General features: G+C 37.1%; 1 protein-coding gene across 2 annotated transcripts; it reads left to right on the top strand.

Annotated features, from left to right (window-relative positions):
• The first annotated feature begins 751 nt into the window (after positions 1-751).
• On the top strand, positions 752-10,549 carry LOC107798310 (uncharacterized). 2 transcript variants are annotated; one of them, XM_075246543.1, is made up of 7 exons: positions 752-981; positions 6,850-7,001; positions 7,296-7,405; positions 7,498-7,583; positions 9,676-9,777; positions 9,851-10,029; positions 10,331-10,549. In XM_075246543.1, the coding sequence occupies exons 1-6, from the start codon at positions 872-874 to the stop codon at positions 9,984-9,986; spliced, it is 696 nt and encodes a 231-aa protein (XP_075102644.1). In that variant the 5' UTR covers positions 752-871; the 3' UTR covers positions 9,987-10,029; positions 10,331-10,549. The 2 variants fall into 2 exon arrangements, with proteins under 2 accessions (XP_075102644.1, XP_075102642.1); XM_075246541.1 differs by having other exon boundaries at positions 10,328-10,549.
• Positions 10,550-17,528: the final 6,979 nt, after the last annotated feature.

Raw genomic sequence — 17,528 nt, 5'->3', positions numbered from 1 at the left:
CATTTTACTCTTCTTACATTTAGCTCAACTCACTCATTAACACCCCTTGTGAAATTGAAATAATTTTAGTCAGGAATTTTATTAGGTAATACTAGTAAATAGTACTAATGAACAATTAACTCATTGAAGTATGAAATTCTAAGGCCCTCATTTTTTGAGTTCAGTGTCACATCCTTAAGTTTTTGACTAAGCAGACGTATGACACTTGACAACTCGCTCGTGATTTTGTACAATTTGCTTACGTTCTTATTATGCCAAGTCAGCCTTACTACACTAAATATCATTAAGGAAATGTTAGAACACAAGAAAATTGCCAAAGAAAGCTTTTGTATTAGAGAGAACTTGATTGTTTTGCTCGGTGATTTACAAATGAATGCCCCCTATTTATACTAATCACTTAGAGGCTAGTGTGTAAATAATAATTGTTCCACAAGTTCTTAAGCTATAACTTAAGCTATAACTTGATCAAGCTGTCTTTATTAAGCTTAAACTTTAATAATATTTAAGTGACGTTTGATTCAAAAATTTGACGGAGAGTCTTCAACCAAAACTGTCGTCCATATCTTTTGCAAATTTTATTTTAAAACCAAAATTCCAAGAAAAGAAAAGTTTTCTAGTTATGAAATACTGTTAGAGAGGGATCTTATTTATACTTATGAGAAGGTCGGGACTTCTTCTCAAACACTAAAGAGGTCTAAGTTGTCATTTGTCAAACTTCAAGGATAAAAGTTATAATATTACAACTTTTATCTATACATACAATTTGCTAGGTTTCTAGGGTTTATGTAAAAACCCCCAAAATTAAGCAGTATCTAGACTTCGTTTTATACACCCTGTCGTTACTCACGAAAAATTAGTTTGAATCGATAAAATGGAGGCATTGAAAGAGTGTAGAGCGAATTTGGTAGTGTATTTACATCCACAGAAAGCCAAAAATGTCATGGACGCTGTTTATCGTGAACTCAGCTCTCTTCTTTTCAAGTAATCTTCCATTATCCTTTTTCACTTCTATTTTTGGTTGTAGAGAATTGAAGGTTCTGTATGATGAACCTTTAAAACAATCACTTTTTTTTGGTATCGGAAATTTTTGGTCATGCTGCATTGTTGGTGTAAAGTTAATTAGCTAATGGCGCATTTTTGAATAGAGGGTTTGTAATATACGTTTCATTGATGCTCAATTTTCTTGTTTGAATAGGGCTTGTTGGAACAAACTAATATTCAACTTAAACTAGCAGTAGCCAACAGTAGATTAATAACAACTGAATGTTTACAATGAAGATTACAGGAATTAAAAGATAGGATTGCAATAAAGACATAAGATAGAAATAGCCAGAAGGGGGATGAGAAGACTCAGAAGAAACTGGGATGAGAAATCAGAAACTGCTACAACATCTTGCTTGCCCACTACTCTGAAACTGCTCGCACATATAACAGATTCAGATAACCACTATTTTGCTTAACACGTGCCTTCCTTCCCTTTAACTTAACACATAATCTTGTAAAAGCTTGTTGGGCTGTTTTGTATGCTGGCTTCTTCTAACAGACCCAAGCCCAACTTCACTCTCATTTTGCTGGGCTTCAACCTCTTCCACAGTAGCTTGGTCCAATGGATTCATCACAATACTTTCCTCCCCAATGAGAACCTTGTCCTCAAGGTTCGGAGGTAGCTGTTCTTCTGTTGACATTGGAATTAATGGAGTTACTTGTTCAGCTGGAGTCCCAATGCACTTCTTAAGCATAGATATGTGGAAGACTGGATGGATACGTGCATCAGCTGGAAGATCAAGTTTATAGGCCACATAACCAATTCTTTTAACCACTCGATAAGGACCAAAATACCGCCTGCCTAGTTTGTGGCAGTTTTGGAGTCGGGACAACTGCCGGTAAGGTTTGAGCTTTACAAAAGCCCAATCACCAACCTCCAACTGCAGATCAGTCCGGTGTGCATCAGCATAGGTTTTCATACAAATTTGGGCTCGTTGCAGATTCTCTTTTAGCACGGTCAACACTTCATCCCTTCTAAGCATGTATTTCTCAACCAAATCATCTGCAGTAGTACCCAAGATGTAGCGAGATACAGAAGGAGGTTCCCTTCCATATAATACCTGAAAGGGAGTAAGACCTGCAGAAGAGTGAAAAGCTGTGTTGTACCAGTATTCCGCCCAAGGTAACTTGGGCACCCACTCATGAGGACTCTCGAAAATAAAGCACCGTAAATATTGCTCAACACATTTGTTTAGTGCCTCAGATTGGCCATCGGACTGAGGGTGGTAAGCGGTGCTCATGGCTAAGGTTGTTCCTTGCAGTCGATTAATTTCCTTCCAAAAGGAATGGAGAAACCTCGGATCTCGATCGGATACTATAACCCTCGGAGGACCATGTAGCTTAATAACATGTGCTACGAAAGCTACGGCAACAGAATGGGCCGTGAAAGTGGCCGACAAAGGAATGAAATGGCCATATTGGACAAACGATCCACCACTGTTATTATTGTGGCCTTTCCCTTAGAACTAGGAAGACAAGTAATGAAATCCATTGCGATTTTTTCTAAAACCACATTTGGAATGGGTAATGGCTGTAAGAGGCCAGCAAGACTTCTATTACTGTCCTTCATCTGCTGACAGGTTTGGCAGGCAACCACAAAAGCTCGTACATCTCTTCGCATATTGTGCCAATAAAAATTTGATGAGAGACGGTGAAAGGTTCTAGCTATACCAGCATGCCCGCCTATTGGAGAATCATGAAATTCTTGCAGAAGTTGAATACGAATAGGGGAATCAGAGGGAATAACTAATCTGCCTTTAAAGAATAAAAGGCCTTCGCGGAATACATAGTCAGCATAATTCTCAGATTTCAAATCAATGCCTTGTCTGATGGCAACCGTTTCAGGGTGTGTCTTGGTAGCCTCACAAACTGCATCTACCCAATCAAATTTACTAGCTATTATGGCTAGTAAGGAGCCTTCAGGTGGCCTAGATAATACATCAGCTGCTTTGTTCATCTTGCCCGGTCGGTAAACTATACGAAAATCAAACCCCACCAACTTCCCAAGCCATTTTTGCTGCTCCGGTGTTTGAATGAGTTGGTCAGTGAGATTTTTGAGTGACTGTTGGTCAGTGATAATGGTAAATCGTCTTCCCAGCAAGTATTGTCGCCATTTACTCACCGCCTGCGTAATGGCATACATTTCCCTGTGATATGTTGAAGCACGTTGCATTCGTGGACACAATTTCTGACTATAATAGGCTATAGGATGGCCCTTTTGGGAAAGGACAGCTCCAACTCCAACTCCAACTCTGGATGCATCTGTTTCCACATGAAATTCTTGAGTGAAGTCTGGTAAAGCTAGAACCGGGGTACAACTAAGCTTCTTTTTCAAACAATCAAAGGCTTGCTGGGCAGAGTCACCCCAGGAAAATGATTCCTTCCTCAACAAATCAGTTAAGGGGCTAGCAATTGTGGCGTATTGTCGAATGAAATGACGATAGTACCCCACTAGGCCTAAGAAGCTTCTAACACCCTTAACATCCTTAGGAGTTGGCCACTGTATAATATCTGAAATTTTTGTAGGGTCCACAGCCAAACCTTGCTCAGTAATCACATGACCAAGATAGTCAACTTGAGGTTGCGCAAACATGCATTTGGAATGCTTAGCGACCAGTTTATGTTCGCGGAGCCGCAGGAAAACTTGAGTCAAGTGTTGCAAATGGTCATTCCATGTCCGACTATAGACCAAAATATCGTCAAAGAAAACCAAGACAAAGCGACGCAGGAAAGGGCGAAAAACAGAATTCATTGTAGCTTGGAAAGTGGACGGTGCATTTGTTAAACCAAACGGCATTACTAGAAACTCATAATGCCCTTCATGAGTACGAAATGCAGTCTTCTCAACATCCTCAGGTCGAACCCTGATTTGATGATAGCCGGATAATAAATCCAGCTTTGAGAAGTGAGTCGCACCATGTAATTCATCAAAAAGTTCATCAATAGTCGGAATGGGAAACCTATCCTTCACAGTTATGGCATTTAAGGCCCGATAATCCACACAAAATCGCCACGTACCATCCTTCTTCTGCACCAGCAGAACAGGGGACGAGAATGGACTGGTGCTAGGACGGATAATTCCCTCGGCAAGCATATCAGAAACTAATTTCTCCATTGTTTGCTTCTGAAAATATGGGTAACAGTACTGTTTAACATTAACTGGACCTGAACCTGGATGTCGATGAATGGCATGGTCTTGTGCGCGACCTGGAGGTAAACCTTGAGCTTTGGTAAATACATCTTCAAATTCCTCCAAAAGGGACTGTAAATCCGGTGGCAGAGGAGGAAGTCCCGACTCATCAGTTGTGATCATCATTAAACAAAAATAAGAGGAAACAACCTCAACCTCTGATAGGCGTCGTAATGTTTGTAACTGGACTGGTTGGGCTTCAACCTGCGGTTCTCCAAGCCAGCTGAACTTTTGGCCTTGATAAAAAAATTCCATCATACGAGCCGAGTAATCAGTCAAGATTGGACCCAGTGATCCTAACCATGTAACGCCCAAAGCAATATCCGCCCCTTGCATAGGCAAGACATAAAGGTCCAATATCAGTTCACCACCTTGGATCACTATTGGTGTTTGACGGGCTACGCCCTCACATCGAAGGCGCTGACCGCTGCCAACCATTACCGCAAAAGGCTTTATAGCTTCCACAGGCAGATTGAGAAACTTAGCCACGCGGGTTTGGACGAAATTATGTGTGCTTCCACCATCCACAAGCACCTGCACCGGCGAGCCCGTACATGGCCATTGAATCGAAGAGTTGTAGAAGAACTACCACCGGCCAGTGCGTGGTATGAAATAGCAGAATGATCTTGAACTTCTAAGCACTGAAGTTCTTCAGCAAGGAAATCCTCCGGTGAGAATGACTCAGGTAGCTCAATTGTTGAATCAGAGGACTTTTCAAGAAGGAGTAACTGGGGAAGTGCTTTGCATTTATGGTTGGGGATGTATTTTTCATCACAATTGTAACATAATCCTTTCTCACGCCTGGATTGGAGTTCAGTTGTAGACAATCGTTTGAAAGGGAATTTTGGTAAATGTGATGAAGAAGCAGTAGGCTTAGAGACAACAATTGAAGTTGGTCCAGTGGGGTTAGGTAAAAGAGGTTGGGTCCGAGCGAAAGCAGGACGAATTGGACCCTGGCCATATCAAATTTTTGCTCGTATAAATGGGTCAATCTGATGGCCTCTTCCAATATAGTGGGACCTCGAATTGCCACTTCAGTTTGAATATCCATTTTGAGGCCCGAAATAAAGCACTCAACTAACATGATCTCTGGCAAACGGACTGATTCATTGGCAATAGCCTCAAAGCGAGCCCGAAAGTCCGCAACAGTCGTGGTCTGCATTAGCTTTGATAGCCGACCCTCCGGTGATCTGAGTGATTGATCCCAAACGAATACGAATCTTCCCAGTAAAATGAGGCCAATCAATTAGTTGTTTGTTTCGAAACATCCAGCGGTACCAGTCAAGAGCTTCACCATCCAAATAAAACGAAGCCAAAGAGAGTTGATGATCCGGAAGAATGTTGTAAAATTCAAAATATCGCTCTGCCTGAAACAACCAGGCTTCTGGATTCAAACCATTAAAACGACTGAGTTCCACAGTTGCTGGTTTGTGTCTGAGAGTGAGTGGAGTAGAAGAGTTGGAACCCGGCGACAAACAAACATCAGACGGACGAGGTCGAACCGGCTCGATAGCCGCAGATTGAGCAGCGACAGTTGACATGAACTCCTGGACAAGTTGGCTCAAGGTATCAACACGAGACGATAACTGAGAAACCTCAGAGGAAGAATCAGATGGAATATCAGAATTCTTGAGCTTTGAATCACCCATGGAGCACGAATCAATGAAAGCACCAAATGGAACAAACTAATATTCAACTTAAACTAGCAGTAGCCAACAGTAGATTAATAACAACTGAATGTTTACAATGAAGATTACAGGAATTAAAAGATAGGATTGCAATAAAGACATAAGATAGAAATAGCCAGAAGGGGGATGAGAAGACTCAGAAGAAACTGGGATGAGAAATCAGAAACTGCTACAACATCTTGCTTGCCCACTACTCTGAAACTGCTCGCACATATAACAGATTCAGATAACCACTATTTTGCTTGACACGTACGTTCCTTCCCTTTAACTTAACACATAATCTTGTAAAAGCTTGTTGGGCTGTTTTGTACGCTGGCTTCTTTTAACAGACCCAAGCCCAACTTCACTCTCATTTTGCTGGGCTTCAACCTCTTCCACAGTAACTTGGTCCAATGGATTCATCACACTTGTGTTGCTCTCTGTCAATGTGAGCTTCGTATAGAGGAGTGTTGTGGTAGGTTGACTGACAACGTAAAAATAGTCACAGTGTGATAAATCCTCTAATCATTGGCTTTGTTAGGACGTGCTCAACTAGACATGCGCTATATCTTGTTAAATGGGAAAGAGGTTCCATTACATCTCTGCAATTAGTTTGGGGTTGATGCCTAATTGATTAATTGGATGATTGATTGTAGATGGATTGTGTATCCCATTTATTTGTTCATCTTGTTCAGTCAATTGGACGAAGTGTTGAGTTTATTTCAGGAGGTAGCTGATACCCTTCCTTTTGCTGCCTGTTTTACATTGGGCTGTTAATCCTGCTGTTTAAAAGCTCCAATTTTTAATGCATTAATACATTCTTTCTTCTCTTCCTTGTCTCTGTTCCCTTTTATCACTAAGGATTTTGATGTTTGAGTGTATTTGGACTTTAACTCCACTTGTGATTTGTTGGGTACTTTTGTTTATATGGTTCCTTTTTTTTTACAGGTTCAATGAAGCTTTAGATGGTGTGGTATTGACCTATGAACCAAAGTTTAGTAGCAATTTGGCTAAGATTCTTCCAGGAATTCACCCTTATTTTGGTGTCAGATTTGAAGCAAAATTGCTGCTTTTTTATCCCAAGCCAGAAATGCCATTAGGTAGTCCTGCAACTTCTCATGTGTGTTTGTGGATCAAACACAGTATATGATTTTTTTGGCAAACTTTAGTTCAGTTATTTTCCAGGCTTTTTTCTGGAGGGTGAAGTTCAAAGAAATTTTGTCATAATTTCCCCACCTTCATTGTTCTCCCTTGATTTCAGAAACTCAAAACTCAACTCCCACCCGGAGATAGATAAATAACTATTTAAAAGTGGAATGTCATAGATGTAAGATTGTAAATTCGTTTGGGCTAACTTTGTTTCTTTAATCCTTCTTTTATTTTGATCTTTTCAGAAGGTGAGGTCGTCAAAGTTGGCCAGCAGTCTATTCACATGATTGTTCTTGGTTTTGCTTCTGCCTTCATAGCAGATGAAGACATTCGAGAAGATTTTCAGTATAAAATTGTAAGCACTTTGAACTGATGAGAATTGAGAACTTGAGCTGAGAACTTGAGCTGATACCTGATTTGTCTTTGGATTTGTTTCTCTTTTCGTAGAAACATGGGAAAGAAGTTTATATCAGCAGATCTGACAAGAAACATAGGATCGAAGTTGGAACTACTCTACGATTCTCAGTCAAGAGGTAAGATGTTCTTTGTTTTTTTTTTCCAGCACTCAAACTCTTGTCCTGCATGTACACACTTGGAATTAACTTTCAACCTTAATTTAGAACTTTGCATTACTCTAAATTTGGAAGTGATGCCTAACAATGATAGTATTGAGTACAATAGGAAGAGCCACATTTTTTTCCCTTTCTTCTCTATATGTTTTGTGATTAAATTATGCATCAAGCTCATCCTGGATGCAGAGGACTTCTAGACTCTAGCAACAAATAGCGGTTACATCTGGTCTCAGTATGATGAAGGATGATCCAATGGCACACCTTTTTAAATTGTCCATTTAGGATGGTGTGAAAGCTGTAATCTCATGTATAGCTCAAATGATTTAATTTGGTAGCTCTCCATGAGAATAAATCTATTCTAGGTAGTCACCCTTCAAGAGACGAGATAAACAGATGTTTTGTAGAGGATAGAAGGCTGATTCAAGCTTGTTCCGTTTCTTGTTTCTCATGTCAAGTGTGTTAATGATTCCGATTCTTTACCATTCCATAATATGAATAATGTATCTAATATATGAACTGCTTCTTTTATTGTTTCATGTACTCTAATTGCTTTCTCGCCTATCAAAAGAAAAAAAAAGTCATTTAATTTCTATGTACCAAGTTAACTATCCCTCTGATCTCTGTTGTCCAAAAAATGTATCCACTTTTGGAGAAACTTCTATTCTCTTATCTTCCCATTACTTTTTGAGTATCATATTACCAGTGAGGTGTCATTAGCTCCTTCTTTAAAGTACATAAGACTAAATCTACCGAAAAGATAAGATAACTCCAGTTTATTTAAAAACTGGAGTCAGTTTGACTTTTGCCTCATATTTGTGCTAGGTTGATTTTGTACTTGATTTCTAAAAGTGAACCAGCAATTTAAGTTCATTCTCTTGTATGGGACATTGGTCAAAAGTATAGTTTTTTAACTTTGCTGCTTATATGAATTAATGGTCGAATGAAAATGTGAATTATATGAGTAAATAGAATTTACATTATATGATCAGAACTGAGCCAAAGTGATCTTCAAATACTCATAGAATTTACGTTACACGATCTCTGTGAAGATTGGTAGTCTAGCTTAAAGACAAGCCTCTTATGTTCATTTTAAAGAATAAAATCCATTACTTGCAAGGTGCAGACATAATTTTTCTTTTATTTGAGATGTAAGTCTCTGGTTGAAATAGCTTGGAGGTGACTTTTGTCTTGTTTACTGAAGGTAAGCTTATCTGCTTGGTTGTCTTTAACATTTTATTTTAAAAAGTTTGGTTGTCTTTAAAAAATTCTCATGGTTTGAACAACTCTTAATCTTTTTCCTCTTCATAGAAGTTCTATAAAGGGGAAATTAATTTGATCGTAAAAGAAAACAACAAGAGTCAGAGGTAGGGAGAGAGATAGTTAAGAATTATTTTGTTCATCTAGGCCCGATTCATGATGTAAAACAAAGAGCAGCATATGCATGAAATGTGACAACGATGAAATGTGAGTTTGCTGCAACATTTCAGAAACTGTGTAGTTCATGTATGGGGTTAGAATTTATGCTTATCGATGATGTGTAATTCTATGCCTGGAAAACACCTTCCCCTGTGTCCATTTAATTACTTAATGAAATGGCTTTTAGTAGAAGTGATTCTCCATTGGAAGTGATTCTCCATTGGAAGTGATGTTACTGTCACCAGATCGATGTTACTTCTCTTTTTCTTTTTAAATTTCTTTCTATTGCTTCCACTAATTATCTTAGATGCATGGTGAACTGGTGAAGTCACTTGTGAGTTTTTTGTTTTTACTAGCATGGCTGGATCTTCTTTCATGACCAAGAGAACTTGGTTTGTATGTGTTTAAAATTATTCTTGTGTACTTTCAATGAGCTATAGTGGCCCTAACTTGTTGGGTTGTTGTTGTCCTCACAAATAATTTGCTGAGTTTGCATGTTCAGAAATTATTGTTGTGGTTGGATAGGAATCCTTACAATGCTATGCATTTCATTGCCTTTTTGCTTCTTCTTTCAGCTCTGCCTTCTATTTTTATTTTCCTGGATAACTTAACCTGCTATCGTGTTTTTTTTTTGCAGTTTTGATGAAGAGATGTTGCATGTATGTGGGTCATTAATTCCAACTAACACGGGAAGTGTTCAATGGTTGGAGAGGAAGGCAGAAGAGTCTCAAGCTGACAGGTTTGCAAGCTGTATAATTTTATTCACTTATTTATTCTATCACTGTGCCTCATACATTGTTCTGATACTGCAGTGTTACTGAAAAGAGCATAAGCAACAAAAGGCCTGTTGAAGTGCTTGAGACTGATAACTTAGTGCCCTACTCGGAAAAATTGAAATCCGAAAATCATATCAAGAAATCGAGAAGATCTAAAAACAGAGATAGCTGAATGTGCTAATTGTATGCATACATCAAGACAATTTTTTGATAAGGTATTCATTTCCTTTTCTTTTGTTTTTGTTTCCATGTCTCAGTTATTGTGCTCTTTAATTCTCTGTATTTGTTGATCTTTTCGCTCATTCCCCAGATCTCGAATCAAGTTCCATCCATAGTTCTCCAAAATGTTCTGATCTGACATATAACGCGCCTCCCCCCTCTTTTATTATACTTGTACTTAGCTACATTTACATACATGGAAAGTTTTTGTAGCGCTTCAATTCTCATGCAGTCAAATATTCTCATTTCCGTGAAATTATCAAGCTAGTTTACATGCATTGAATTTGATCTCAGAAGATGAATGCCAAAAACTACGGAGAATTGGTTAACAGCTTGGATGCAAGGTGATATACTCTGGTTTGTGAAGAACGGACTGGTAAATATGGTTGCAGATGGCCACAAGTATACTGGTCTGTTGTTGTCACTGCCCTTGATGGGCAAAGATAGTATAGGAGGAGATAAAATGTTAATTTGCACTATCTATATCAATGTAATCTTCCGATCAAATTTATGCTGCCAATAGCTGTTGCATTCATTTTCTTGTTCTAAATTTTGCTCAATTAATTGATGAGTGATGATTGGTTCATTAATTAAATGTCCAAATTTTCTGTGTATTTGAATTTGGCTCGGTGGGCTGCTCTTTATACTCTTTCAAGGTTTTTGGATTATCTGGCGTGGCAAAAGGATGTTTTTTCTTTTTCTTTTCTGGTTTGACGAACAGTTTTGGGGGGTTAAGTACACAACTAGCCCTCAAAGTGGATAATCTTGAATTTTGTTCCGGCTTGCCTCATGGGCAGAACTTCAAGTTACAAGTGTTGTCCCTCGCTTGCATAGACCGACCATTTGGGCAGGGCGTGTTCTCTGAAGTCTGGATTCTTTAGTCTACCAAATAGCCCAAGAGTGTCATTTCGTAGTGTTTCTTGTGTATAGTGTCTTTGGAGGCTTCTAATTTGTGTGCGCAAATTTTTGAGCCCAAAAGAGAACTGTATACGAGTTTATTACTTATACAAACTCTACATTTTATTAATGAACCATATTTAATACTTAGGCAGAGAAAGTTCACTATCGAATTTATTACTCATGTATGGGTTGTTGAATAGCGAGACATATGATAATTAGTCAATCACTGCTTAATTTAGTTATCTTAGCATTACGTTTTCTTTGAACATCCTTCATTAAGGACTTAAAATTTTAGTTACCAAAAAAAGACTCTAAAATTTCCCCACAAATAGCTGGATATCTAGATGCATATTACTCCAAAATTATCAAATTAGAAATTGCACATCAATTGAGAGTTTGAGACCGTCACAGCCGTAAACTCAATTAAGCAAATAGTCAGATTTTTTTTCCTCCCGACTTTCCATTCAAATTATTTTCTGGTATGAACTCTAATTCATTTTCTCCTTGATTCTTGTAATCATGCTCTATTGAATTTACATTATTTTAAAGATTGAATCAATTAAAGTTGCTACGCTGACGTAAGTTACTTCAATAATTAAAGCGAATTAATTGACATATCTTTTGGCTTTGGCAATGGTTTTAGTATAGAAACTGTTTAACTGTCAATGGGTATAAATTACACCTTACATATATATTGATGCAACAGTACTGTTCTTACTTGATAAAGATAATTTTTTCTTTTCTTTTTTCCTGTAAAAAATTGTACATCGAAATAAGCCGAATTCAAACTGAAATAGCAAATACCCAATAAGTTCGTCATTTCTTCACCGCCCGAATTTAACATTAACAATGTAATAAAGATGATCACGATTTAGAAGTAATCCAATTCATTTTTAATCTAATCTAGGTTTAATTTCGACAAAAGACAAAAGTTTGTTGGATAAATCTTATCTATGCGTAGGCCAATCTTGAGACAAGAACCATAAGTACCCCTAATTCAACAATTAGCACCGCATATGAACAAAGTTAATTAGATATGTTTAATAATTCTCAAATTAGAGAATTGAAATGCATGTGGTTGATGCATATAAAATCAAATCCAACAATGCATAGCTGCTATTCATTGAACATCATATGAGGTTTCGCACACTTTAATACTACAAAATTATTTACTACCGATCTGCAAAATGTATGCATGTTTTTTTTTTTTTTTTTTTTTTTAAATGTAGTTGTCGTTTGTTTTAATTTAGGTACGAACACCACGTGAGAAGATGTTAATTCCGAGTATATAGAAACATCAAGATTTATGTAATATTGCTCTTATCTTATGTAAATTTCGAATTTTTAATTTTGATACAGACTTTGTATTCAAGTGATCAAACGTTTTACCAGAAAAGTGCGTGAACTAATTATTATTCAGTTCAAATTTTTGTTCAAAATGAAGGGGCTATGCTAGAATAATAGGTTAGGAGAACATTTATTTCATGTTTGGCACCTAAGTTAAGGAATGTTAAAGATAAAGAAAGAAAGGGCATCCTCGCACATGGGTCTTGGTCAAATATTGAGAACCCCAACAATTGTTAATGTTCATCATATAGAAACATTATTTTTTTTTATGGAAAGTGAAAAATATAATACTAAAGGGGGCAAGACATGTAGGTATCGATCCAAGTCCTAACTACCACCAGAGAATATACAGTTTACTGTGCTTAATTAGAAGCGTCATTAATATATTCGTTTTTAAATAAGATGTTAACACAATTTAATATATAATATTTGAATATCTTAATACCCTTTCCAAATTGCACTGTCACCCGATCAACAATATATCTAAAGATAGGACAAAGGTGAGAAGTCGTGTTGCCCTTTCAACAAATAAATTAAGTATATTGAATGTGGAGACAAAATCTTACATTGAAAGTTGGTAAGGAAAAAAAACAACATATTATAAGAAGTATGGATATATTCATAATGGTGCGAGATATTTTATGAAAAACTCTGTATACGTTTAGCAAAAATAACAATATCACACTCCGTTAAGAGGATTTTTGATGGCCTTATCCAAGCATTTTTTTCGCTGTTTATATAGATTAAAGGAAAAAGAAAAGAGGAAATGAACATGTGAATGGTTTTTTAGAGTTTCAACTTTCGACAGGCCGTGCGTAGAAAAGCACAGGACCACCACCATAGCTGTTCTATGGTGTCTTTTACTTCGGTCTGGGATTCTATTACCAAAACCAATCCAAAGTCACATGAAATTTGCTTTAATTACACAGCTTTTTCCTCACTTTGAAGTATGATAACTTTACTGCAAAAATGATGTTGGTTTTGTTTTTTCTGGGGGTATATGATCATATATAGCTTGGTTTAATAGAAGATAAGATGGTTGAGTACTGTGCCAAATAATATACCAGCAAAAGCTGTGCTTTGATTTATGTTTTTTGAATCTGGAAACGGCAAGCTGCTGGTTTCTTTAGAACCCACTGAAACACAGCGTAAATAAGATCACTGGTTTAAGTTATATACTAGTGTACATATTTTCCTTACTAAGTGTAGACCTGTGTACTGCAGCAGGTTAGTTATTGTTATTATCAGATTATTAGCTGCTCTTCCTCTTCCACTTTATGTGACAAGGTTCGGAATACCAGGATAAAAATACTTAATTGTCAGTGTGAATTCGTATAAATTCTTTAAGATTTTAAAAATGAAATTACATTTTTAGGAATTACATAAAAAGTACTTTAAGTCATAAATAATTATTAATATTTAATAATATCTAAGAAAGCGTGGTCAAAGAAGAACCTCTTTGATTCCCCAAATAGTAATGTTGCCACATAAATTTGAATAGAGAAAGTATAATATTTACTTATAACTGATCTAGTTATATAAATATTTTTTGTTCGATTGATTTCATTAAACTTAAATTCCTCACTCACATCTACGTATCATATTGTCTTTGTGTATGACCTAAAACTGAGTAGGTAAAGTGGCCTTTTGCATCTACTTAAATCATTCTAAAAAATTAAAGCCAATCCTCATAGAAGATGCTTTTTTACCTTTCATTTTGCCAAAACAGTAGCAACAGACAGTTAGATTGATGTAAAATGCACTATATATCATGCTCCAAACTTAGTTACAGCCTATTTAAGTGAAAAGTAACTGGCTAGCTTGTTCTCCTAATTTGTTGAAAGCTGATTTATCTGTTCCTAATTTCAGTAATAATGACACTTTAAGATCTAAGTTTTGAATCTTAATGAACTAGACAACGACGGAGAAAAGAATAGCAAAGTTACAAAGCATCATTAAAACATGAAAATGAGTCAGCCAAATGGGAAAGCACCACCTATTTTTAATTACTGTGGTAAGATATATAGCTAGCTATTTTCTTTTGTTCTTTTAATTTTTTCTTCTCGGTTTGAAGCTAAGGGGCGTTGTTGTTTCACTAGAATCTAGATAAACCGAGAGTGAAGAATGCAGCAACTCTAATCTTAATTTTATTGGGTAATATTAATTTCATACCGTGATGACGTACCAATATTTTTTCAGCATATAATAAATATTCTTTTAGTTATATGATGTTTTTTCATAGGAGATCCATAAAATATAACACACAAAATCGATAATAAAACACGCAATAAAGTCTTTGTAAAGCAAAATTGTACTTCCTCTGTCCCAATTTATATGACGAAGTTTGGATTTTGAGAGTTAAACGAATTTTTCTTTGACCATATTTTTTTTTTTATGTTTTTTAGATATTTTAAATTGTTGATTATTTTGACTTATAATACTTTTTACGTAGTTTCCAAATATATAAAAAAAAAATTAAGAAACTTAAAAATTCTATGTCCGAATTAACGGGCAAAATTAAAAAATTTGTCTTTAGAAATTCGAGTTCCTTCACTAAATTGTGACATAAGGATGAATTGGTTACAGTAATAGATAATTTCCATTTGTTGTTTAAATAATCTATGGACAAATATTGAACCTTATTAGCGTGGCAGTAGTTGTGAATTCTTTCAAACTAAGGGTACTTACAAACTCATATTCTTATATATACCCACACCTTTCCCAGCATGGAAAACCTCCACTTTTTCACCCAAACACTTCCACACATTAGAAAACTGAAAAACATCAACTGCAACACAAAAAAAAAAAGAAAAGAAAAGACATAATTTTTTCTGTAGAAAATGTCGGGCTGCAGAAAAATCTGCCACATTGTTAAGCTATGCCAAAGGCTGCGGCGGTTGAAGAAGAAGGCAACTATGTTCATCCGCCGTGTCCAGTCCGATGTGCCTGCCGGACACGTGGCAGTCACAGTGGGAACGAATTGCAAAAGATATGTTGTACGCACCACCTACTTGAACCACCCTGTGTTCAAGAAACTCCTCTCTCAAGCTGAGGAAGAGTACGGTTTCAACAATTCTGGCCCCTTAGCTATTCCTTGCGACGAGACATTGTTCGAGGAGTTACTATGTTATTTGGCCCGTTCTGATTCCAAGAACAACAACAAAAAAAACATGTCTTTGTTCATAAGGTTTGAAGACTTTCAGAGCTACTGTCACGTAGGAATCAGAAGCAACTTTGACATTTGGTCTGACTCTAGACCCCTCTTGCATGTCACATGTAATAAGTCCGTCACAATTGGTTAAAAAATGCCCCAAAAAACGAGAAACAAGCGGTCACGGAGAAGCAATGACTATTGTTCATTAGGTCATTTTTGATGGGCCACAAAATTTTAGACGATTCGGGTCGGTCACTCGTATTCATAAAGACCGTATGGACATTAGCACACGAAAAATCGAAAATCGTATTACATTCCTATTTTATGGCCCTAAAACGCCAAAAAACGAGGAGCGGTCGTGGAGAATCAAATTATGACTATTGTTCATTAGGTCGTTTCTGATGGACCCACAAAATTTTAAGCGATTCAGAGCCGGTCGCCCTAATTCATGAAACTAACGTGGACAATAGCACAAAAAAAATTAAAAAATCGTGCTGAATTCTTGTTCGGATCGGATCGGATCAGAGTGGAAATGAAGAACAGAGACAGGAGATCGACGAGATATGATAATTGGTTCTAGTATTTGTATACTTTGCCTTATGAACCCAGAAAGAGAATCGTACTTGTTAGAAATATTTAAAAAGCTAGATTCCATACCATTAACAGAAGAAGCAAGATTGAGTTTTCGATGCTGAGTTTAACATCTTATTATTTACGCGAAAAAACGGATAAAGTTAAATTTATACGTAGTTCTAAGAATACGTGTTATAACTTGATACAAATTGAAAAAGTAAGTAGAAATATATCGAGTTTTGACTGTAAAAAAGGAATGAAATACAAACCCAAATTGAGTAGAGAATGATCTACGAATGAACAAGATGAACCAATGACTAAAGCCCAAAAAAAGGATAATATTTACTATATGTGTATATCTCAACAATCTTTGAAATGTGAAAGTGTATCAATGTCTGAATGTCCAGTCCCTTCTTATAAATGGCAGCCACTCTAATATAATGGAGGAATCTTATTTTGGATATAACTAAAAATATATAGTGGGGATCCCATGATAGATTAATCAATTAGCTTTTCCTTGATTTCTGCCGAGATTCTCTCCCTTAGTGCGGCTATAACGGCTTTGTTGTCCCTTGACTCGAGCTCGATCGGTCTCTAAGTCTCGAGCTCGATATTGACTCGAGCTTTGATTTTCGAGATCGACTTTGACTTGGTTTCGGTATTTGATCGGTCTCTGGGTCTCGACCTCTATCTGGGCTCGATGTCGATCTCAGCTGATCCCGACCTTGGTCGGTTTCTAGGGCTCGAACTCAGCAGCCCGACTTCACGTCATAGCTTGATATCATAATGACGAACCTCAGTCCATCATGCCCCAAACTCGATCAGTCACATGAGGGCAAACTCGGTTTTGACCGTATACAGATAGTCCCTTCGTTTCTCGGAAAGAATGTGGCGAGAAACGATATGACTTTTCAACTTCTGATTAGATACACACTGACGTCTGTGTTGAGCCCGATTGTGACGTACGTGACAAATATCCCGTCGGTTCAGTTATCAAGGCATTAAATGCGCATCAGTCGATGGTCGGCCACTACAAAGTTTGAACCGTCATTGTGAAATCTATAAATAGCCCCCTTCCTTTATCATTTTAAACTTTTACTTTCAATTCTTCTCATTCTATCCTTCACAGTTCTTCGTCTTCTCCCAAATTATCTATTTCCAGGTTCTGAAAATTTCTTTGCTTGTTCTTTACCAAATACCAAAATATTTCAATTTCCCATCTTCTTTGTTCTTTGAAAATTTAGATGGCCAAGATATCTAAAACCGTTCCTCAAAAAGAGGCTGCTTCCTCATCTCGGCCGGCCGATGAGAAATCGGTGGTGGAGCCACGCCTTGAAGAACTCGTTCCCGGGGGATGTGTTATTGATTTTGATTTTAAAGTTGATAAACCCTCTTCGGTTGCCGGTTGATGCGAGCCGGTATCGAGATATATATGCTCGATACCAGTAAGTCTCCTTGATGTGGTGAAGAAAGATTATAATTGGGTAGACAAAGAGGTCGTGATACCGACACCGAAGGAAT

Source organism: Nicotiana tabacum, chromosome 23, assembly GCF_000715075.1.
Source record: "Nicotiana tabacum cultivar K326 chromosome 23, ASM71507v2, whole genome shotgun sequence".
Taxonomy (NCBI): domain Eukaryota; kingdom Viridiplantae; phylum Streptophyta; class Magnoliopsida; order Solanales; family Solanaceae; genus Nicotiana; species Nicotiana tabacum.
The sequence above is the reverse complement of the archived record's forward strand: the minus strand, read 5'-3'. Positions and strand labels throughout refer to the sequence as shown.

Coding starts and splice junctions, on each gene's coding strand:
- LOC107798310 (XM_075246543.1), top strand. CDS start 872: ATGGAGGCATTGAAAGAGTGTAGAGCGAATTTGGTAGTGTATTTACAT. Junction 7,002..7,295: donor CAAGCCAGAAATGCCATTAG/GTAGTCCTGCAA, acceptor TGATCTTTTCAG/AAGGTGAGGTCGTCAAAGTT. Junction 9,778..9,850: donor GAAGAGTCTCAAGCTGACAG/GTTTGCAAGCTG, acceptor CTGATACTGCAG/TGTTACTGAAAAGAGCATAA.